This window comes from Acanthochromis polyacanthus, chromosome 1 (genome assembly GCF_021347895.1).
Source record: "Acanthochromis polyacanthus isolate Apoly-LR-REF ecotype Palm Island chromosome 1, KAUST_Apoly_ChrSc, whole genome shotgun sequence".
Lineage (NCBI taxonomy): Eukaryota > Metazoa > Chordata > Actinopteri > Pomacentridae > Acanthochromis > Acanthochromis polyacanthus.
This window is the reverse complement of record NC_067113.1, coordinates 62,525,255-62,549,983: the sequence shown is the minus strand read 5'-3', so window position 1 is coordinate 62,549,983 and position 24,729 is coordinate 62,525,255. Positions and strand designations below refer to the sequence as shown.

The window sequence follows — 24,729 nt, the reverse complement described above, 5'->3', positions numbered from 1 at the left end:
CCTAAAGTACGGATGTTTCTTTTTTTATTATTTTTAATGGTCTGAGAAATCATGCTGGCAAGTTCTACAAATGTTGATTTGGAGCTGTCATGCCATTACCAGTTAGAGGGTCAACTGTGGAACTTTATGGATCATAGTTGACATTTTTGCTGTTTTCAGGCCTAAAATCAACATGGCCGCCTATAACCAAACACCACATGGCATTTTTACAGAAAGATTCTTCTAAGTATTGTGTATTGAGTAAAATTGAAATTAAAAGTTATTTATAAAAATATTGTAGTTAACCTGTTGACTACTTTATATTAAATAACCCAGAAAGCCCTGGAGTCTTGCCAGTCTTTTCTTCAGGAGGAAATTACATCAGGTGGAGCAGATCATGTGATCTGGATTTAACACACTTCCTTGAGAGGTGTTTTTGTAAAGGGGGAACTGAGTAAAAAGGGATTTAATTTGTTATTTTCCGTATAAAATTTGATATATTAACAAAAATAAATATCTGTCATGGTCATCTCAACTTGAAAAGAACACAATCAAAGCAATTTTTGGATAAGCTCATTTTAATATTGTTTAGCTAATTAGAAGGTGGTTGTTATTAAATTCAGACGGTTATTTAGTTGATATTTTAGTGATATCCAGTCACTTTTTACGAATAAGTGATTGTTTCCATCATAAATAATTATGGACTTTGTAAAGACTTGATCGCAATGACAATTAAAAAACCTTTTTTTAACTTTTAGTAAAAATGTATGCAAGATATATCCCATGGACTTCGAAAATCCCTCAATTATATTTTGACCCTAGATATGAGCATAGACTGCATAATATAGACATGAACATGCAATTTCTGGATATAAACAGACTTAACCCTCGTGTTGTCCTTACCAAAAAATGTTGCTGCCTTTTCTGAAAAAGTTCAAAACTTCAGAAAACATTTCCCCAAATGTATAAAAATTTGCAAAATCTTCAGGAAGAAAATTCCTGAAAGTTTCCCTCAAAAGTTTTATTTTTTAAAATAAAAAATCCCCAAATTTGACAGCTACATTCACTGGATTTTGGTAGATTTTTTTTCTGAATGTTCTTAAACATTTTTTTAAATTTGTTTTTTTCCACCAAAAAATGTTCAAAAATTTCCTTAAAAAACTGAACATTTTTTAAAACTTTAAAACAGATCAATTTGACCCGAAGGACGACAGGAGGGTTAAAAAATAAAGCTGTAATCAAAGTGAAACGCTGTTTAAAAAAAAAAAAAAAAAAAAAGTCAAATCAGAGTTGTTGCTTGGTGGAAGGGAAATATCGCGGTACTGATAGACGAGATTCTCGTGGCAGCCCCTGTTGATCCGTCAGAGAGCGGCAGAGAGAGAGAGGACGAGTCTGTCACGTAAAGCCTTTCACTTCACTCAAGCATGTTGCGTTTTAGTTCGCAGGGACTTCTGCTCCCCAAAAACTGGACAGTGTCAGTTTACAAACGACTGCACTGACTGCAGGATAGAAGCGCTTAAGTGTGAGCAAAATGAAGCCGAGGAAAATGTCTGGTTGGATTGGCTGTCCGCTGCTGCTGCTGCTGCTGCTGCTGTTGGTGTGTGAAGTTCAGACTCAGGCAGAAAGTGAGTACTAGCTAGCAGTGATGGGATTTCTCTTTAATGTTTTATTTTTCTAACCTAACTGTCTGAATATGATGAAAATGATGCTGTAAATTGACAATGTTTGTAGGTCAGGCAAGTCACACTGAGGTTCCTAAAGAGTGTTTAGTCTGGACAGTGTATTTGTCAGTGTTTAGCTAGTTTTAGCTAACTATCTAAACATACAGCTTCTTACATTTGTTTATATTCTGGTTTCTGTCCTCATTTGTGGCAATAAACTGAATACCTTAACAACTAGTAGATTACCTGGTTAAATATTTAGCTAGCCATTTAATATCTGACTAATTGATTAATTGCTGCAGTTGTATTTGAGTTTTAAAAGGAAGGTTGATCTTCTATTTATTTTCACTTGATATTGGTCAAAAGCGATGTTGTGAGGAGCAATGATAACTATTTTTTAAAAATAATGTTCTGTTGTTTTCATATAGCAACAGTTGTAGGATATTCTACTTTTGAGTTTGTCCATCTAAATGTAGTACAGTTTATTTTTTTGTGATACTACATGAGCTGTGTGCAGTTAACGGGTAATTCATTGAATAGAAAATGTCAATTCCTCTGCCACAACTTAACAGAAATATCAACAAGTTAATTTAACATCATCTAATCTCTAAGAACTCGTCCTGTGTGCTAAATCAATAGTCTGATGCCAACAACATCAAGTTCAGATGACATGACAAATACACGTTATGCTTCTCTTCTGTATCACAGCAGTTCAATGTACATTTTTCTGTAGTCCTCATAGCAGCCAACATAAGTTTAGCAAGTTATTTAGTCCTGAAATAAACTCAGGTGCACATTGTAAACGGTCAACTCGATTTGTCACTCACATGTGTCCGCTTGTTTCCTTGCAAAAAAATGAAATAAAATCGAGCCGGCAAGTTCAGGAAGTTCCTCTATCATAAAATAACCTCAGGTGGACATTGTCAATCGTGATTTTTATTGTTGCTCACATTTGTCTGCTTGTTTCCTTGTGAAAGGTCAGTCAGACAAAATAATGTCAAAGTAAACTCAGGTGCACATTGTAAATCGGGATTTTGACTTCCACTTTATTCCTTGTAAAAAGCATACAACCTAAAATCAGGTCTTGAGGTGCAGTAAAATGAAATAAACTCAGGTGTTGGCTGTGAATGGTGATTTGCACTTGTTGCTCGTGTTTATCTGGTTGTTACCTTTTAAAAAAAAAAAATCAAGGCAGCAGGTCACTGGGCTGGAGTCTGACCTGCAAACAGTCTGCATCACTGAACATGTGTGACCTGCAACACGTCTACAGAGCATTAGCTTTACAGCAGACATCCTGTTTGTGTGAGAAACAAACATTTTAGATGTGCAATATGCCCATACATATGATCTAAGCAGCGTAGGACTTATTATAATATGCTGAACAGATTGCAGACGTGTTTGTGGACTTTACACCAAAATACTTCAACATTAAAAGCAGCTATGAATAAACTGTTATTCTGAAACCATGAGAGCCATAAAATCAGTCAGAAATCTGCAGTGAGGAAAGCTCAGTGTCGTAAATGATAAAAATCAGAGATGTTATAAGCTGCATGATGAGCTGCACTTGTTATGAAACATTTGCTTCATCAAGTGCAGACGTGTGCTACTGGCAAATGTTTTAGAATGCCACTGATAATAATTTAATAGTCACTGCAGTTCTTTTTGTTGAATGATTGAGCCTCGTGCATATCAGATTTAACTGCTGGATCATTTCTGGTGCAGCCTAGTCATTTGCACAGGTCATGGTTTTGTCAGTGCTTCTCTGCAGATTCTACTCATAACATTTTGGTGATGACTAATTAGCAATTCATAAGATCAAAAAGAACATAAGACAGCTCAAATAAATGCAGGGACAGTTTTTCTTATAAATAAAAGAACTGTATTATGAATTAGCAATGTGTAGAAAGTCAACTCTACAAGCACTAATAGTTTGCTGGGTATTATACTTTGACACAGAAAGCATACATTCATTCAGACTTTTTTTATAAGACGTTCTTTGATGCACTACTGACCTGGATTTTGGCACCAAATGCCGACACATCTGTTATGTCAGGAAACATGCATTTCAGGGCTTGCGCTAGCCGATCGCCAAAGCGCCATTGGCGCATCGTTTTGCTGGATAGCACAGTCATTCTGAACCGTGTGAGCCACAGTGGCGCACCATTTTTCTTGTAAAAGGTAGAGATGGGAGGATCGATCCCAAATATTGATAATATCGATCCCAGCGTGGGGATTGATATCCAATGATACCAGTGCTGCGATATCATACTTTAGTTTCAGTTTCCGTCGAGTATGTTCAAACTGATTCAATAACCAGGCGATCTGCCTGTCAGAGGTCCTCCATCTAAGGAGCAGCTGCTAATCCTCCTCTTGTGATTGGATGTTGACCGTCACGTGACTCGGCGGTGCCAGACAAACAAGCAAGCAGCTCAGCTACATCATAAATCATAGTGGTGGAAAGTATAACTTTAATTTCTTCTGTGGCTCTGTCAGTCTGTTCCTGTCTAATGTGTAGAATGAGCTGTTTAGCTGTTGTACGTTCCTCAACCAACACTGAGGAAAGAGGAGGCAGAGAAGGAGACAGACTGAGACACAGCTGATGATCCCAGAATGAGAGCTACGCAGAGCAGGCGGCATGCAGGTCGAAATTAAACAGGTTTTATTCACAGAATGAATACCAAGTTACTATAATGCCAACACTGGCCAGAAACTCACAACCGGAGAGGGAGGGGGGAGACACGCTCCCGGTAGGGATGTGCGCGACTAGTCGTTTAATCGTTTAACCGCCTACGCATTTATTAAACGTTTAGTGTTTTACTAGTCGGTTAAATGCTGAATTAAGCATCATGCTCCTTGTTCTTCGCGCCTCTGCATCGGCTTCTTTGTAAACAGGCTGAGCAGCCAGGGAGATAATTGCTCCTCCTCCCCTCCCCTCACACGCACACGTAGCAGGGGGCGGTCGACCTCCGGATGACACGCTCATTTCTCCAAACCTACACTACAATAATCATTCATCACAATCATGATTTTTAGCTTCTAACCACTATAAGAGAACAACTGACCGCGGCCTTTGAAATGTAAAAATGTGCTCCCCTTTTAAAAGACGTAGCGCACTTACGTGTGCTGTTTTCTCCGCTCACAGAAAACAACATATGGACAAAATCAATCGCTTTCAGATTGGACTAATCTGAAATGAGGACACTTTATCTGACTTTTAAATAAGTAAATTTAAGTAAATTTTGCTCTCACAGTGGTCTGATCACTCAGCCACTGAGCAGCATGTACCATAGTCTGCGCTGTGAGGCTTTCAGGGAACATCGGTAAATATCTCTCGTTAAGCAACCAGGTGCGACCAGATGGGTGCCATGAACTTACAATGTGTATCATACTTTATTATCAAAGACGGGGGGGGGTCTTAAAAATCTACTACTGCGAAAGTTAGTCTTGAGTTTTGGCGATACTGCCCCTGTATTTACTTGGTATCGGATCAATACCAAATCTTGCAGTATCGCACACCACTAGTTTTTAGTGTTATTAGGCAACGGTCCCATTTTCTGTTTGCATTTTTCTTGCATTTTATGCACTTTGGTGAAATTAACTTATTAATTTATTTACTTTGGTTGCACTTTTTGTTATGTATTACACTTGAAAACAAAATCTGTTCAGTTGTGACGTGTACGACTGCAAAATTTATTTGAAAGCAGTGCATGAAAGTTTTATTTGCATAAATTATTGTTTTTTTAACAGTACAACATATCTCTGAAATGTTGTACTGTGAAAAGTATCGAAATCAATATCGAACTTTTTGACCAAAAAGTATCGTGTTTTTACTGTGTTTGTACTATGTTTTTTATCCTCTGTAAAGTGACCTTGGGTGTTCTGAAAGGCGTTGCCAAATAAAATATATTATAAATAGTTAAAATAGAACTGTTTAATTGAGCTTTTTTTTTTTTACCTCAAAATGCACCAGAATGCAGGAAAATGACTCCATTTTTTCCGCTATCACTGACACAGAAATTTGTGGCTCATTGTTATTCTTATGAGAGAGCCACAGTGGCTTTTCATTTCAAATTCCTAGTGCAAGCATAGCATTTCATAGTATGTTTCCCTGTGTCAGCCGCACTCAGTCACTGTTCCTCTCCTCTGTAACCAAGACTGACTGAAACAAGAAAACAAACTTAGTGTCTTTAATCAAATTAAACTGACCTCTAGTATCATGGAGGCTCTGCGTTGACCAAAGATTCAGGAAATAGTTTAGAAAACTCTTTTGGAAATGTCAGGTTTTGGAGTGGCTCCTTGTAATGAGCTGTTACACACAACATGAAGACATCAAAACTATAAATAAAAACATATGGAATTATGTTGTAAATAAAAAAGTGCTAATCTTCAGTTTTAATCTGCAATGTGGAAAATAACACAAATAAATAAAAACCACTGAATGAGAAGGTGTATCTCCACTGCAGCAGATAATCAGTTGTACAATCATGTAGCTTATAGAACTAAATCTTGCTTTTCCTTTTCTGTCTCAGACCGGGTGTTTTTCCTGCCGGGGACATTTCAGAACGTGAGCGTCTCGCAGAATGAGACGGTGCAGGCCGTTGTGTCCAGGATCTCTCCGGAGGTCGCTTTCATCACTCTGCAGTTCCACACGCAGCACCGCAACACCACACTGTCCTACACAAGGGTAAGAACCTTCCTCATAGCGTGACATTAGCAGTTTCATGGTGATGAGCTGACGGTGATCGTCAATTGTGTGTCTTCAGAAGGTTGGAGTCACTTAGAAATGTTCTGATTTTTGAAAGAAAAGCAGTTTATTTCAATGAAGAAAACATTAAATGAATGATAAATCCAGTGTAGACATTGTTAATGTGCTAAATGACTATTCTAGCTGGAAACGGCTGATTTTTAATGGAATATCTCCATAGGGGTACAGAGGAACATTTCCAGCAACCATCACTCCTGTGTTCTGATGCTAGATTGTGTTAGCTGATGGTGTTGAAAGGCTCATTGATGATTAGAAAACCCTTGTGCAGTTATGTTAGCACATGGATAAAAGTGTGAGTTTTCATGGAAAACATGAAATTGCCTGAGTGACCTCAAACTTTTGAGTTTAGATACCAGATGCAGTACTGTTGTAATAGAATGTATGTTGTATGATTTGACAAACCTCTCCAGCGTATTTTCTCTCAGTATCAAGTCAGTAATTTCCCAGTCACATAAACTGGATAGATTAAAATCAAAATCAAGTGTTGTTCGTGGGTCATTTTTTAATTTACTGTTTTTGAAAGTTTTTACATTTTCTGACTGTGGACTCTTAATTAATTTGTGGAGAAAGAATTGATCTCCTGACTTTTTATACCCAAACGCCACTTAATCAAATAAAATGCTCAAATGTTACACAGTGGACCTATTTGCTTACTTTAGATCAATGTTTTTTCCCAGCTGTCTGTGTGGAGCAGCTGTAGGTAAATATGAGTTTTTCCACCGGTCGATTAATCTCAGTGGTGAAGTGAAAGTTGACAGTGATTTTAGGGGCTGATAAAGCTCAAACCTCTGAAGCTAAAGGATGTTTTGGCCGTTAGTATTAACACACAGTCTGTTCTCCATGTTTATTTATCCGCTACTTGTGGCCTGAGGAACACACTAAGCTTGACATGAACCGGTAAGAATCAGGGCTGTCTGTGTTGAAAGAGTGAAGATGAATCACTTTCTTCTGTTTTCGTAAATCCATCATTGCGTAATTCTATTAGTGGTGCAGTCCCGTGAAAACAGTAAAAATGCAAAGTAAACTGAAATCGCAGACATGTCTCTTGGTGTATGAGCAGGCGGTTAGTTCTAGCTCTGATTAAAGAACGGGGCTTTGTGAGCGAGGTGGTCGGTCAGCTGATCTACAGTCTAGTGGTCATGAGCTGCAGACGGGGCGGCCCTCCAGGGGAAAACTCCTGGCCTCGGTCCCAGCAGTCTGAGGAGACGGCTCGGTTTGGGACCAACCAGCACCCATGGGGATCCAGACTGATTTATGTCAGCTTTACTGGTGATGGAAACGGTGGAAAACAAGAGAAAGCAAAACAAATCCATGTGATTGAAGTGTTTTCCTAGCATCAGAAAACATCGGTGCTGAAAATAGAGGCGGCTGATGTTTTAAATCAGAGGTTGAGTCACCAGCCAGCACCAAAACTACAACCTGCACAGGAAGACATTTTTAGAGGTTAATAAAAAGTGAATATGCACACTTCAGTTTCCTTTTTACTCTTATCTTTCTTGTGCCTATTTTCTTTTTTCTTTACTTTTATCGCTGTGACTCATTGACAGCAGTAAACCACAAGATCCTTCTTTATGTCTGTTTATTTCATCTTCCATCATAGTTACCAGTGTCCATAATAACTGTCCATTTCTTCTTTAATTATTTCAACAAATCCAGAAGTACAGGACCACAGGGTTTAAAATGAAAGCTAGAAATGTTTTCATAAACTGAGCACAGACTATTTTCATTGTTAGCTAATAATTAGTCACATCAAGCTGTAATTCATTTACTCACTTGTGATCGTAGAGCTTTATTCTTGGTCTAGTTCTGTGGTGTGTTGGATAAATTGAAAGGAAACCACAGTAATGGAGATTCTCTGTCCTCTTCAGCAGCGTCTATCTGAACAAGACTTGTGCTACACAAAGCAGTTATTATATGAGCAGTAGGACTGAGAGTCATGCTATGTGGGCACAGAGCTTCACTGCCAGGCCTGTCAGACCATTAACAGTATTCAGTCTCTGCTCGCTGCTAGTATGCATCTAGAAGAGCACCATGTGAAGGATCGCTCCCCATCCGCTGTCTGTTAAATAATAAAAAAAATAATGAAGTATAATTCATTTTAGTAAAGGGACATTTTTCTCCTAAAAATCTGTTTTCGTGGCACATGATGTATTGTCATTTGCCAACTAGTTCATGTGAGTTTTGAGCTCATCGGTTCAGGATGTGGTGTGACACACATCAGTTACTGACTCATCCAACTGTCAAGAACAAGAACATTTGGTTGAGATTTGGAAAGTTAGAGAAGTTTGGCTTTGATTTTAACACAACAATTTACACATTTTCAATCAAATGGAGATTAATTCAGTGCTGTCTTACCGTTAAATGTAGGAACTAGGGGTGTTGTGAAATAGTAATAAGAAGGAATTTTATTTATAGGCGCCTTTCTCGGCACTCAAACACACCGTGCAAACAAACATTTTCATACGTACACAATACATATTAAAAACAGAGCTAGAAAAGCTTCAGGAGAGCGCAGTACTCCTCCAAGGCTGTTCATTCCCCCATGTGGTATCGTCAGAAATGCGTCATTTGTTTATTAGTTATTGATGATCAGAAATCACGGCAGCATAGAATCTGTCCATTTAATATAGATGAACCTACAAACAAAATGTCCTTGCGCTGAGCACATGCGCGTGTTATGCATGTGTACATTATGTACGGATACCAAATAACGTGACGTAAATATGTAACAGACTACAGGAATTGATGGGACTCAGAAACACCTCCACAATTTAATCAATTGTTCCTTGTATCATTTCTGACGGATAAGTCCCGATAAGTCCTCAGCAGTGGATTTGTAGTAGGCTCACAATCATGTGATCATCAGCAGGAAGTGTTCACTTGTTGTCATGGTTACAGTGGCGCTGTGCTGCTATCTCACAATGATACAGAAATCCTTAACCAATCCATGGATCCAGACTATAAGCTGCATCACTGCCAAAATCTAATCACTTGGTCCTTGTGTCATTTCTGACCTTCAATGAAAATTTCATCCAAATCTGGTAGTCTGTTTTTGAGTAATGTTGCTAACAGACAGACAAACCAACACCGATCGTCACATAACTCCTCCTAATAATCCACCGGTAGTCCGACATACAGTGCAGTTATGGTTACAAACAAACTCTCTACATCACTACACTTAATAAGCACACAATAAACAAGGACAAAGATTTTTTTGATTGTTTTTTGTATCAGATTCTCCACAGATATTGTGACATTTTCTTTATTGTGAACTATTTTGACCTTGATAATTGTGAAGCAAACATCTAGTATCATAGAAGCGCGAATAGGGATGTTTCTCATCAACAAATCCCTTAAAAAAAACCTCAAACAAGAGTTTTGGTACTGAATAAAGCCTGCATTACTTTAAAATGAAAAAAATATGAAACATGAATTTTTAAAACAAGGTTTAGTTACCATTTAGACACCGCCGTTTTCTGCAGTTGTGACTCAAAAAAAGTAAACACTACATTTGTTAGACTGTTTTCAGCTGCATGTGTTTGATCAGAAGTCAGTATTTTCAGCAGCTGGACATTCAGTATGAAGTATTCTCACTTCTCTTAATAGCTTTTGTACAACAATGAAACTCTGTAGTATGGAGACATAAGAATTCAGGCCTTACTTAAAGCCAAAATATACTGACAGTCAATAGAAACTTTGAGGTAGAAATGTACGCAGAATTCTACTTGTAGGGGGGTTGTAATTATTCATTGTGGATTTACTGATGATCTAGTGCCCTGGTAGTTGAGATAATGATGAGTTGTCATTTTGTCATGATTCATTGCACATGGGTTGGTCCCTTTGCAAAAGTGAACCAAATACACACCAAGCAATACTCAGTGAGTATCTGCACAATTTGAGAATGGGTTTTGAAGGCCTATATAAAGGCCCAAAAAAGGCCACCATTGTTAGTCCAGTGAACAGCATCATGCCGCGTCTATCACATGAACAACGTCTCCGGGCACTGGGTATGGTGGAGGCCGGTTTGAGCTACAGTGATGTAGCCAGGCGTATGGGCTGTTCCCAACCCACAATCGGAAGCCTGGTCCAAAGCATGCGCCGACGGATTGCTGCCTGCATCGAAGCAAATGGAGGCCATACTCGGTATTGACTGTTGTGACTTTGTGTTTGGCAGGTGCCGTTTTCTTTTGTGAAATTCTTTATTTTAAAATCATTCTTGAAACTTTAGATTTTTGTTTCTGTATGCCAATATGATAAACAAATGATTCATATGAAGAAAATCCAGTTTTGGGCTTCAAAATAAAAATTATGTTGAAAAATATGGTTTCAAAGTTTTTAATGACTGTCAGTGTACATTTTAGGGAATGAGCTGAATGTATACAAATCTAAGCATATCACCAAACTTAAAGTAGGTAAATCTTTGAACCTTTGGAATACTTCTGACTGACGGCATCACTTAAAAGAACTAATTCAGTTTTAGAGCATGCGTTGTTCATTAACTGTGTTTTCCGGTCATTTAGAGACAGACATGAACATTTTTGTTGAGCTTATCTTAAGCTGAGCCTTTAAAATTTTTCACCGTTTTCAGATTGTTGACTACAGTGAATCATAATCCCCAGCACCTTAATAACTCACTAATCCACGAAACAAGGAACCAAGTATGTTTAGGAAATAGTTTTATAGGTGAGCTGCCAGAGGACTGACTCATTCTCAGATAACGTCTAATCACCGCCATAAAAGTTCTCGCTAACATTCTTCAGACATTCTTGCTTTTGAGTGAAATGTCAGGACAGACATTTAATAGTTGGCCTTGAAATGAATGTGTGTTTAATTAGGAGACCTTTACAGCTTTTGTTCTTCAGTGCAGGTAGAGTGTTGGTCAGTAACTAATCTTATAGTTCTGTTAGTGGAGTATTGACTGCAGATAAACAGGTTTTTTACTGGTTCAGGAGGGGTCTTATTGGATGCAACAGGAAGCTTATTGAACCTTATTAAATACAAATCTGTATAATTTCTTCTTTTCCAAACATTTCACACATAAAAATGTGTTTTATGCTTATCAAAGGCTACCATGCAGGCATGCATTCCAAACTTCATGCACAGTGGTCCCTAATCTGTCGTGGGGTTGCGTTCTGTGAAAATTTGCAAAGTAGCGACCATATTTATTGTGTTGTTTGGATATATTTTAAGGCTTTATAAACCCTCCCCACACTCTTACAAACACTTTCTAAACTATTAAACCTACGTAATTCTAACATAAAATTCTGTGTGGGTACTACAACGATGAATGATGAAGATGATGATGAATTAACTGCAGTGCTGCTGACAATGAGATGGAATTTTATTTCCATTTATCATTCTTCTATTCTTTCTGTGTTTTAATTATTAGTTTTTATATTATTTATGTTATTTTCAGTTTTTTAGGCTAAAACATGCTTATTTTACTGCAAAAATAATTAAAATAGTCATTATATTAAAATACCTATAGTACCGCAAGATCCCACAATATAACAAAAAAAATGCGATACTAAATGCAACTTAAAAGTCTGCGATACAGTGAGACCACGAGGAGTGAACCACGATACGGCGAGGGATCATTGCATTCATTATATCAGCATGTTATCATTAAATAGTAAATGCATGTCTCCGTAGCGTTGTGAAGTGTTGTCATTTAACCCTCCTGTCGTCCTTCAGGTCAAATTGACCCGTTTTAAAGTTTTAAAAATGTGTGTGTGTGGGGAGGGGGGGAATATATATTTTCACATTGAAAACTTCCACATTTTCAAAAAAAATTTTAGGACATTTTTGAACATTTTTGGTGTAAAAAAAACAAATTTAAAAAATGTTTAAGAACATTCAGAAAGAAATCAACCAAAATCCAGTGAATTTTGCTGTCAAATTTGGGGATTTTTTATTTAAAAAAAATAAAACTTTTGAGAGAAATGTTTCAGGAATTTTCTTCCTGAAGATTTTGCAAATTTTTATAAATTTGGGGAAATTATTTCTGAATTTTTGGACTTTTTCCAGACAAGGCAACAACATTTTTTGAGAAGGACAACGCGAGAGTTAACATGAACAAAACTAAAACATAAAACTTTCATTGATGAGTAAATACAAGCAATTACTAAAACTGGATTTTAAAAATAGATTTATTTAATTTTTTGTTCTTATCATTTTTAAACTTTAAGCTCTAAAAACCTTGATGTCGCTAAAACCTCATGATGTCGGCTCACAGAACCGCTAGCTTTGCTGTGGACTCTTGTTTCCTTTCTCTTGTTTCATTCTACATGTGCTTGTGTGTTTCAGCTGCCAGGTGTGGGTCTCTCTCTGACGGCGGTGGACTCGGGGCTCCTGTCTGCTCTCGAGCCGAGCCAGACGTCCCTCACCTTGTTTCTGTCTTCTCCTGACGACGGCACTGTGTCCGGCACCGGGGTCATCCTCCCCTACTCCAGCACCGGTAACCCTTAAACCCCCTCAGGACGTTAATGCGAGGCCATTGCACAACTTGTCAGTGCTTCTCTTCTGTCTTGTTTCACTCAACTTGTGTGTTTCATAAGAAGTCTGAAACAGGAAGTTGCTGGCTGTAAAACCAAAGCAGAGTAACTTTCACCGCTGGCTGAAAAACTGACATTTCACTGTGATTCTGACTTGAGGAACCTGATGCAGATCATAAGTGAGCGATGGCGCTGATTGTTGAAACACCCTTATAGCAAGTCATCCTGCAGGCTGCCACTGAGCCTCAGAGGAGTCCTTTTTGTCGTCTGTTGGTCTAATCTGTCCCATGCAGTGTCTGATAATGAATTTGTTGCATTTCAGACCCCGTTCCTGGAGCCTGCAACACAGAGTTCAACCTGGACATTGACCCAAACATCTATATCCACTACAACCTCTATGAGACAACGATCCGTTTTGCACCGGCAAATTTAGGATATGAGAGGTAGAACAGCACACTGGCTGGAATTGTTTACTCAATTTCCTGTTCAGCCTGTTCAGCTGAAGGCACCAATGACTGTGTTCATAGATCACATCTGCTGGCAGCCGCCGTCAAACCGCCTCACTGTATGTTGGCTAACAAATGAAGTCACGCTTTCTCCGTCTCACACACAGCCTCCCCACTACTGTGACACATATTACATGATGTTGGTGTGACGGAGGCGACCTGTAACCACCTCATTCACTTACAATCATTTCCTGCTAAATCTGCGGCTGCACAGGCTTTTGCCAAGTTTTGCTTTCGAAAGTTTTTGCTGTAGAAAAGGTCTTAGTATGTTTCCTTGCAGCTCTCAGTTTTTTAATCAGGATTGCTGTTTCGGTCCGGCTACACAAAATACCTGAAGGGGCTGTTTCATTGCAGCCATGTGAGCACTTGAATGCCACTTAATTTCCTCTGGGTGAACTGCCAGTTGTCAGACAGTGTCTCACTTTTTTTATCTTTGTGGATAATCCAAGCAATGTGCAGATGCAGTTACTGGTTCAGTACCCTCAGTGGTTAGACAGGAAATACTGAGAATTCAGTTTACCATCTCTTCCTGCTGCTCAGTTTACTAAAGATCATGTGTCAGAAACTGTTCTTGTTGGACATGTCTGACTGGAATCATTTGTTATTGTGTCAGTCCACCTGATGATCACTCCTCCGAAGAATAAGAACCAATTCACGGCTTCGGTACACTTTTATACTGCATACAGATTCTAATAATTGTTTGATACTAGCTGTATACACTATTGTGCTGTTCATACACTGTCAAAGAATAATACTTCCAATTTGCCAGAATGCAGGAAATCTACTTTTCTTTGTTTTAAACTAGTAGTAAATATGTTTCAAGGACAGAAGTAGTAGTTGTCAACCTAATTTGGAATAACATTAAGTGCATTAAATAGGGATGTGATGCCAAGAATAGTAATAGATGAGTGAGTATCACTAAAGCCATTGTGGTCCAGCTACAGGGTTTGTGTTTCTGTCTTTCAAAGCATCCATCCATCCATTATCTACGCACAGCTTAATCCTCATTAGGGTCATGGGAGGCTGGAGTCTGTCCCAGATGACTTACAGACAATTTAGAATCACCAGTTAACCTCAGCATGTTTTTGGACTGTGGAAGGAAGCTGGAGAACCTGGAGAAAACCCTCACATGTACAGGAAGAACATGGAAACTCCATGCAGAAAGATCCCAAACTGGAATGCAAACCTTCCAAAACATTTATTATTTTATTGTCTTTATTTTCCTGTGTTCTCTATTTTCCTTTGTGCAGTGCGTTGTGAGATCATAGTGCTCATCAGCAGCACATTAGATCTATATGAGATTAATTAAATCTTAGAATCTGTTTAGAATTATAGTTCATTGAGGCGCCAAAATAGTAAAGAAACTTAGTTTCTGAATGGGGAATTTAAAAAATGCCCCGGAACAGCTAAAAGTCTGGAAATCTTAGAACATGACTCGCCAAATTGCTGGCATGATAAAAGCAGAAACGGGTCTGGTTGATGATAAAAAACTTTCACTTATTACTGATTGAATTGGTCATTAACACAGAATTTTACTATGCTGTTAGCCTGTAACTAATTGCTGTTTTTAACATTTATATACCCTGATAGCTGATATGAATTTACTCATCACAGAAATACTAGAAACAGGTAACATGTTCTTTAGATTTTCTGAGTAATAAAATGCAACTCTTCGTCTTTTTATGGCGTCCATGTTGACAGCATGCACTAAAGGTGCAAAAACAGTCTCACAACAAGTCCCACAGCGCAATGCACAGAGGAAATAGAGGTTAACAACATACACTGAGCATGTAGGTATTCTAAGATGTTAGAAAACCTAAAATAGAGCTTTGCATCCTGGGTGAAATGGTCTGTTTTCTCTCTTCATGCTTTCAAATTTGTATTTATCAGTCTTCTACTGCTGCTTTCTGAGCCATGTGTCAAGTTAAAGTGAACTTTACTGTCTTTCATTGACAATTTCTTTTCTCAGTGTTCAAACAAAACTTGAAACTAAATCCCGTCCCTGCAAGACAAAGAAGCGTGCCGTGCAGATTGGTACTGTTAAATGTCACTGATCTTAACTTCATAAAAGAGTCTATAACTGTTGTCACTTGACTGACTTATAAAAGCTTTTTATGTTTACAACCTTGAGGTACGCGTACACAAGTTAATGAGTGTTTCTGTCATTGTAAATCTTTCTGGAGAAAACATGTAAACAGACTGTAAAAGTTTGATGTGACTTTACTGTCCCTGCTCTCTGTAGAGGTGGAACTCCTCCGGCCTGCGATCAGTCGACAGCCACCAACACTCGCTGGCGGCTGCACTATGACGTCTACCAGTACTTCCTTCCTGAGAACGACCTGTCAGAGCACAGCTTGTTCGCTGGAATTCAGGCTGCGGCCGACATCCCAGGCGTGATGACGAACAGCAGACGGGTAGGCAGAATGGATGTGATGCTGAGCTCTGTGTTTAGCTGTTTAATATCTCAGCTAAACTCTCATGTGCAGTGTTTAGATTTGTACCGCCATGTCTCCCTGCAGGTCATGATGCTGCTGTCAACAGATATGACTAGGGTGGTGTTTAACTCCATCCCCGGGCAGGGCGTCATCTACTCGGTCGTCGTCAGAGACCCACTGTTGAACACGTCGGCCTCCTACGTGCCCGTCCACACCTACGCCTGCAGCTTTACTTCCACTCTGGACGGCTGTCACACACTCGGTGAGCTTTTTTGCCTCTAAGAAATAACTGAATTGAATGAAAGCTTTTTTGTTACTCAGAGTTATGCGATTTTCAGCATCGGTTTGTCTGTCTGTTAGCAACACTACTAGTTAGTTAGTTTTTATTTCACTCATTGACAAAAGAAAAAAAACACTTCTATACAATACAAAAACAAGCATCATTACTCAAAAACAGACTAACGGATTTGGATGAAATTTTCAGAGAAGGTCAGAAATGACACAAGAACCTAGTGATTAGATTTTGGCAGTGATGCAGCTTATAGTCTGGATCCACGGATTTGTTACAGATTTCTGTATCATTGTGAGATAGTGGCAAGGCGTCACTGTAACCATGACAACAAGTGAACACTACATCAGCTGCCTGCTGATGATCACATGATTGTGATCCTACTACAAATCCACTGCTGTGGACTTATCCATCAGAAATGATAAAAGGAACAACTGATTAAATTATGGGGGTGTTTCTGAGTCCCATCAATTCCAGCTACATATTTAGGTCACGTGATTCGGTGTCCGTACATAATGTACACATGCATAACACACACCTGTGCTCAGCGCAACGTCATTTAGTTTGTGTGTACATCTGTATTAAATGGACACATTCTATGGTGCCGTGATTTCTGATCATTGATAATCAGATTGATAAATAAATGCTGCTTTTAAAAAGAAAATGCTGCATTTCAGACAATGCCATATGGGGGAATAAGCAGCCTTGGTGGAATACTGCTTTCTGAGTGTTTTTCTTGTTGTTTTTTTGTCATCCGGTGCACACTAATCATTTAAAACTAACTTGTAGTTGAGTAATCGTAAGGATTCAGTCATTTTTATGTAGCGAATGTATGTTTTTTTGAGTCAATTGACAATACAGAATGAATTCACAAAAAAGATCAGCAGTGCCCTCTCTTTAAAAACAGACAGATTGAGTAAAGACAAACCTAAACCTCTTTATGCATTTTCTAATGGTAACAGCTTTTTGCTTTATTTTGATTGCAGGAAAACTATCTACTAAAATCTTCTTCACCATCGCTGGCTTGGCAGGGCTGTTTGTTTGCTTCTGTGGTCACCGGTTCTTCAAATGTGGTGAGTTTAACGTTGCTTCATGTGACTTTGTTATTACATTATCCCAATGGGTTATTATTATTTAATTTTACAGTATAACTACTACCACCAGGGATCATTTTAGTGAGTTGAAAGCTCTGTTTACACAATAGGTCTTGTCTGAAATGAAATATTAAACCCAAATTAACACGAGACAAACTTGTGACACGAACTGTTGGTGGTTGCAGCTCTGTGTTATTTTTTGCTGTGTAGTTTTTGTCTATTTGTGTCAGTAGACATGGAGACAGCTCGGTTTGTAGTCAGCAGGAGAAATCTTGGTTGGTTGAATCATACCGACACTTTAACCAGACCAGAAGTTGTAGGGGGAGAAAAATCCCGCACCAGTTGCATGAAACAGCTCAGTTCAAGATTTTTCTTTGACGTTAAGGTTTGATTAATTTGAGATCTGTTGCTCAAAACATCCTTTAGTAAGCTCGTACTTAAGGTTTCTTACTTATCTTGATCTTATACTTAAGGGACATCTTAAAGCTAGTCAAACTTTATCGCGAAAGACCTGAGCAAGTAAAGACAATGAACCGTTCAAGACATATTGAATTCATGTTTGCTGAAGTTTCCTCCCACATTTGTTGTTTTTTACTTTTTAGTACATCCTTTCTTTTACTGTATTCCTTCAAAAGTATCATAGTTTCCTCCCCTGACAACTACAGGATCTATCGGACAGCTTGGTGAGGCAATAACTGGTTGTACGAGCAAGCTGTCCTCCTAGAAGGAATCGAATCTAACCGCTGTGTAGCCACCTTCAGTAAACTGCCTTAATGTTTTCACTGAAGTAAGGGAACATTTTAAGGGATTCTGTGCAGCACTTTTAGGTCAGACCCTCAGCTCAGGAATAATTAGGTGTCAAACTTGGGGACAAAGCATAAGATGATGTGTCAGGGTATTATACATTATCTGTAGGTAAACTAAATATGAGTGCATGCTGTCTGCTGGCTCTATCAGCCTAAAGGAATTAGAAATAAATATAATTATAAGTAAAACTTAAATTAACTGGTGGTCCCAGTACAAGAACTACTGAGCAATATAATGCAGATAAGTTAGTTACTGTGTTTAGATGGTCTTCCATGTTGGGTTGTTGAGCTGTGATATACAAAATGAAGTTTACTCTTGACTTTTTAGTCATCTGTTTGAACAAAATGGATGTCAAACAACTTCTTTGACATGGGTTTGATTATTTTAGAGTCGAGTCCAGGTAAAAATATTGGACTAATTGTGAAAGGCTGTTAATGTAGTGCTTTTCTTCTCATGAAACTAAAGACAAAGATGGTTGAATTCAGTCCAATGAGAGCGTGTTGACTAACCAGTGTAGCATTAAAACTAGAGAACTCAGCTCTAGAGACCACAGTTGAAGCTTTTACAGAAAGTTTTGAGCTCATATTAATTGTTTCAGCCCCTTCATTACCCTGTTTGATTACTAATGTTCACATGACACTGCATTGGTCCAGTAGGAGCCTAAAACTGCAGCTTTTCCCTCCAAAATGAAACTGTTAAATCTGTTATCTTTTCAAAACGGTCACAGTTCTGTTCAGGCTCAACAGACTAGATTACTGGGGCCAGAATTTGTGTTTGGAAATTTGAACTTCCTTTTAGAAACCTAAAGGTCTCAAACGGATGCAGAGCTCTGGGGTGAAGCTGACACAGCACAACAGAGGTGTGTTGCATGTCCTCATTCCCATATAGGTTATGGCTGTTAGTAGTCAAACAAATGTCAGAAAGTTGAGCTTGTTGGGTTCCAGCTGATGCCTCATGTGGTCTGTTTTGCACGTGATGTTGAAATGTATTTGTTCCAAACTGAACCCATGACTGCCACCGCTGCCAGTGGTTCTGATAAGTCAGAAAGTGACTGATGGTGTGAGACAGTGCATCTCCCTCTGGGGAAAAGTCTTTTATCCAGAGCATGTGCTTTCATTCAATTCCAGGAGCTGAATTTTCATGAGTGTTAGTGATGTTTGTGTGCAGTAATCGGATCAAAACATGTTTGTAGAGGCCGTGAGAATACATTTCTGTAATGTCTAAAGTTTGGCCTTTCTTTTCTCTGTTTTCTCCTCCGGTCATGCAGAGCTGTTCTGTATGGGTTTTAGCTTCACAGCGTTTTTCTTCTTTGTCCTGATCACTCGAACCACAGACCTGGGCTATGACAGTAAGTTTTTTTGTGATTACAGCTGCATTGTCCAGCTTTGGTGCCTCTGCAATAATATTAAAAACTGCCTATCATTCACCAGTAAAAACCATTCTGTCTGTGTGCGTCTGTCTGTGCAGTCCGTCTGGCCCTGTCAGCGGTGGTAGGCCTGGTGGGCGGAGTCGCCCTGGTGATGAGCTGGTGGCGTTTTGGTTCAGTCATGGCCTGTGTGTTCGTGGTTGGCCTGATGCTCGGCTTCCTCATCGCCTCCGTTGTCCTCTTCACTCCACTAGGTTTGTAAAACTCTCCCTTGTTATGTGTTAAGTGATGCTTCAGTGCTGTAAAAAAAAAGAAGTCATTCATGACCGAGAAGCCGCCTTTGTTTAACCTTTGAAGTGTTTGTGTTGTGGTCTTTCTCCAGGCGACCTCGACATTTTCAGGCGTTCAGATTTGGTTTTCTGGGTGACTTTCTGCTGCATTACGATCATCGTTCCGCTCCTCTTTGTGCGTTGGCCCAGAGAGGTAACCGACCGACACTCCAGCCCACTGCAGGATGTGCACAAGTTTAAAGTTTTTACTTTGGTGTCATCTAGTGGTTGTGACATGAATGACTCTGATGAACAGCCCCTTAATATTCTAAAACATGGTGCTATCACATTACAATTTTGTTTTACATTACAATTTAGCTACACAACACATATAGTAACTCTTAGCAGTGTGACCCAAAAGGAGCACAGAAGTGTTTTTAAAGGACGATTGGAACATTTTGGGAATAATAGAGTGAGAAAAGCATGATTACAAACAAAATAAATTAATGCAGCTCTCATGTCTGAATGACAAGTATGGGACTTGAGAGGATTAGCTTAGCTTAAGGAATAGAAACTGGGAAATAACTAGCTTAGTTCTGTCCAAAGTTCAAAATCTCACTAATTTACATCCATCCATTCATCATCTATACTCTGATTCATCTTCATTAGAGTCACGAGGGGCTGGAATTTATCCCAGCTGACTTATGATGAAGACAGGAGACACCCTGGACAGTTCACCAGTCTATCACAGGACTACATATAGAGCCAAACAGTCACACTCACATTCACACCTACAGACAATTTAGAATCACCAATTAACCTCAGCATGTTTCTGGACTGTTGGAGGAAGCTGGAGAACCAGGAGAAAACCCACACATGTACAGGGAGACCATCAATGTCAATGCAGAAAGACGTCAGGCCGGGATGAAAAACGTGGAATGTGACTTTTGAAATGAGAAAAACAGTACAAACTGTTTGTGTTTTCTGTGTTTCAGGGGAACATCATCACATGTGGTGTTGCCGGTGCTTACGCTGTGGTTCTGGCCTTCAACGCCTATATTTACACCAGCCTCTCCTATATCACCCTGAACATCCTCAAACGCTTACTCAACAACAACTTCAACGCAGCGTTCACAGACGTGCCGTTCCAGACCATCGGTGAGTTCACAGCTGGAACCGAACCGAACATATTAACATTTTACAGTACCACTAACAGACTCGGGCTGTGGATCTCATCTCAACAGTTTTATCCTTTTGTCTTCCTTCAACCAGACTATGTCATGATCACAGTGTGGGTGGTGCTCGGCGTGTGCGGCATCGTCCTGCAGCTCTACCGTGAGCGTTCCCGGCCGTTCTTCCCGCCCAGCCCGTACCTCATGTGGTTGCAGGAGCGAGAGCGTCGCAAGACCAACGTCCTGGACCCGAGCCACCACTTCCCTTCGCTGGCAAACCGCTTCCTGACCCGAGTGCGGCAGATGACCAAGCGGACCGAGCCAGCAGGAGAACACACACCACTGCTTCTATAAACCCAGGACTCTCTAATCGCCGCTGTACGAAGGTGGGCTGCACTCAGAGCCAGGCCCAGAACCAGAGGAAAAGATTCCTGTGAAGGATTTTTGACATGTAGAGACTGAGGCCGTCAAGGAATCCAGAAAGACTCTGATTACCTGGAGAAACACTGATCCTCATGAATGGTGCTGGGATTTCAAATCAGCTGATCAGTAGAAATGAAATATAAATGACAATACAGAGCTGAAACAGAAAGGTTTTGTACAAAGGCAGACTTTTTGATAACTAACGCCACTTTTTATGCACCATTCTAAGGACGTTATAACCGTGGTGTAGAACAACTGTCCTTGTTGTCTTTGCTTATGACTTAATTGTTGCTGGTTTGATGCTTCCTGGTGTTGCTTCTGCTCATTTTACTGTTTGCACTCAAGTCACAAACCACTAATAATGTACAGAGTGAAGCATTTTATCCCTGCTGACTGGGATTATTTCTACCAACACAAATGTCACAGCAACATATTTCATCTCTGCAGTGCATTATGAAGCCCAGCTGGTTTTTGTAAAAACTCATGTTTGTAAAGTGGCCAGACATCTAAGATACAACACACTGCATGCTCTCAAATCTAGAAGATTTAGTTTGTGTGACGATTTTGAGTCATGCAGGTTCAAAAATAAGCATTTTTACACAGAAACATTATATTTCCTTTCGTGTGTAACTGTTGACTTGTGTTCTCTTGATTAGACTAAACTTCTAAATGTTTTGTACTTTGCACACTGGATTTTAATGTATTTAATTTCTCACCCTGTGAAGTGGCTGATTGATCTGTTTCAACTTGAGTGCTATGACTTTTCTCAGGGTTTCACACTGGGCCTTTACACAACTGATGAAACTTGCTACTTTAAGCCTGTAAATGTCTGTCAGTGTTGTATTTAGCTACTGAACTTACTGATCTTTTGTCTTTCAAAAAAAAATCTAAAACCATATATGTAAATGTGTTTCAAAAAAGAGATAATTTGTAATATAACATCTTTTGATATTTAATAAACATCTACAGGTAGGACATGTGACATTTTTCACAGTTTTGTTGTTGCTTTGTTGCTCTGCATTCCACTTTGAAATCTTCCAGAGGTGTTTTCATTCCAGTTGGGAATATACAGTGGGTACGGAAAGTATTCAGACCCCTTGAAATTTTTCACTCTGTGTCATTGCAGCCATTTGCCAAAATCAAAAAAATTCATTTTATTTCTCATTCATGTACACTCAGCACCCCATCTTGACAGAAAAAAACAGAAATGTAGAAATTTTTGCAAATGTATTAAAAAGAAAAACTGAAATATCACATGGTCATAAGTATTCAGACCCTGTGCTCAGTATTGAGTAGAAGCACCATTTTCAGCTAGTACAGCCATGAGTCTTCTTGGGAATGACGCAACAAGTTTTTTACACCTGGATTTGGGGATCCTCTGCCATTCTTCCTTGCAGATCCTCTCCAGTTCTGTCAGGTTGGATGGTGAACGTTGGTGGACAGCCATTTTGAGGTCTCTCCAGAGATGCTCAATTGGGTTTAGGTCAGGGCTCTGGCTGGGCCAGTCAAGAACAGTCACAGAGTTGTTCTGAAGCCACTTCTTTGTTATTTTAGCTGTGTGCTTAGGGTCATTGTCCTGTTGAAAGGTGAACCTTCGGCCCAGTCTGAGGTCCTGAGCACTCTGGAAGAGGTTTTCCTCCAGGATATCTCTGTACTTGGCCACATTCATCCTTCCTTCAATTGCAACCAGTCGTCCTGTCCCTGCAGCTGAAAAACACCCCCACAACATGATGCTCCCACCACCATGTTTCACTGTAGGGATTGTATTGGGCAGGCGATGAGCAGTGCCTGCTTTTCTCCACACATACCGCTTAGAATTAACACCAAAAAGTTCAATCTTGGTCTCATCAGACCAGAGAATCTTATTCTGATAGTCTGGGAGTCCTTCATGTGTTTTTTGGCAAACTTTATGCGGGCTTTCATGTGTCTTGCACTGAGGAGAGGCTTCCGTCGGGCCACTCTGCCATAAAGCCCCGACTGGTGGAGGGCTGCAGTGATAGTTGACTTTGTGGAACTTTCTCCTATCTCCCGACTGCATCTCTGGAGCTCAGCCACAGTGATCTTTGGGTTCTTATTTACCTCTCACCAAGGCTCTTCTCCCACCATTGCTCAGTTTGGCTGGACGGCCAGGTCTAGGAAGAGTTGTGGTCGTCCCAAACTTCTTCCATTTGAGGATTATGGAGGCCACTGTGCTCTTAGGAACCTTGAGTGCTGCAGAAATTCTTTTGTAACCTTGGCCAGGACTCTCTAATCGCACACAGCCTTGCCACAATTCTGTCTCTGAGCTCCTTGGGCAGTTCCTTCCACCTCATGATTCTCATTTGCTCTGACATGCACTGTGAGCTGTAAGGTCTTATATAGACAGGTGTATGCAGGGCCGGACTGGGAAAGAAATTCAGGCCGGGAGATCTCCAATCAGTCAGGCCACTTCCACCACCGCAAGGTGTCACGTGGGATAATGCACCAAAATTTTGTTTTTTTTCCTTCCAAAAATATGCCTTTTACAGTTATGTTATAGCAATTACAACACTACTAAACAGACAGTAAGTCTATTAAGCACAACCATAACGACAGCTCCAAACAGTCCAGTACTTTTCTCTTCTGTAATCTCTTCACTACCCTCACCAATTTTTCCAATGTTTTCCTTTTCCTATTTATAAAACATGTGGAATTAAAAAAATATATATTATTTTGTCAGCAAATCATTTAGATGTCAGCTGATTTGTGAGAAGAACCGACCGTTTGTAAACTTACTTGAAGTAGCAGCATCATTTATTTTCAACTGTACACTGCTGGACCTGGGCGGGGGTTGATGAAACGTGTGTTAGTTTATAACACTTTGCCCCTTCCTCCTCGAGCAACATTTTTTTCTTCTCCATCTCCCTCTCATGTCCACCTTTTCTCTTCGTCTTTTCTCGTTTTTTGCCGCCAGCTTTCTCAGGGTGCTCCATAATCTTCACTCCTTCCACTCTCGCCTCACTCTCATATCACCACTCTGCAGTGCATGCTTCCCCGTTCTTGCTATGAAGAGGCGGGCCATAAAGCAACTAACCAATCATGGCACGTTTCTTCTAAAAAAATGTCACTTTGACCAATTCCTATCCTTCTGATTTAGAGCTCAGAGCACTTGCTTTGTGTGAGTGACAGGAGGGTGGGCGTGTACTCTGTAGGCTTCTAGCGCTGCTGTCTCTGGCCTGTCTGCCAAAAAGCCGATCAACTTTTTTTAATTGGCCTGCCAGTCCGTGGCTGGCCTGTCCAGGCAGGGCAATAAGGAGGCAGGCCACCAGGAAAAGTCCCGCCTCTCCCGATTGCCAGTCCGGGCCTGGGTGTATGCCTTTCCTAATCAAGTCCAATCAGTTTAATTAAACACAGCTGGACTCCAATAAAGAAGCAGAACCATCTCGAGGAGGATCAGAAGAAATGGACAGCATGTGAGTTAAATATGAATGTCGCTGCAAAGGGTCTGAAT

General features: G+C 39.8%; 1 protein-coding gene across 1 annotated transcript; it reads left to right on the top strand.

Moving 5' to 3' along the window:
• Positions 1-1,311: 1,311 nt before the first annotated feature.
• tm7sf3 (transmembrane 7 superfamily member 3) lies at positions 1,312-22,242 on the top strand. The gene is made up of 12 exons (XM_022214259.2): positions 1,312-1,604; positions 6,170-6,324; positions 12,712-12,862; positions 13,222-13,342; positions 15,648-15,819; positions 15,925-16,102; positions 17,116-17,202; positions 19,298-19,378; positions 19,498-19,650; positions 19,779-19,879; positions 20,661-20,823; positions 20,938-22,242. Exons 1-12 carry the CDS (start codon positions 1,511-1,513, stop codon positions 21,189-21,191), a joined length of 1,710 nt encoding a protein of 569 aa, XP_022069951.2. The 5' UTR covers positions 1,312-1,510; the 3' UTR covers positions 21,192-22,242.
• Positions 22,243-24,729: the final 2,487 nt, after the last annotated feature.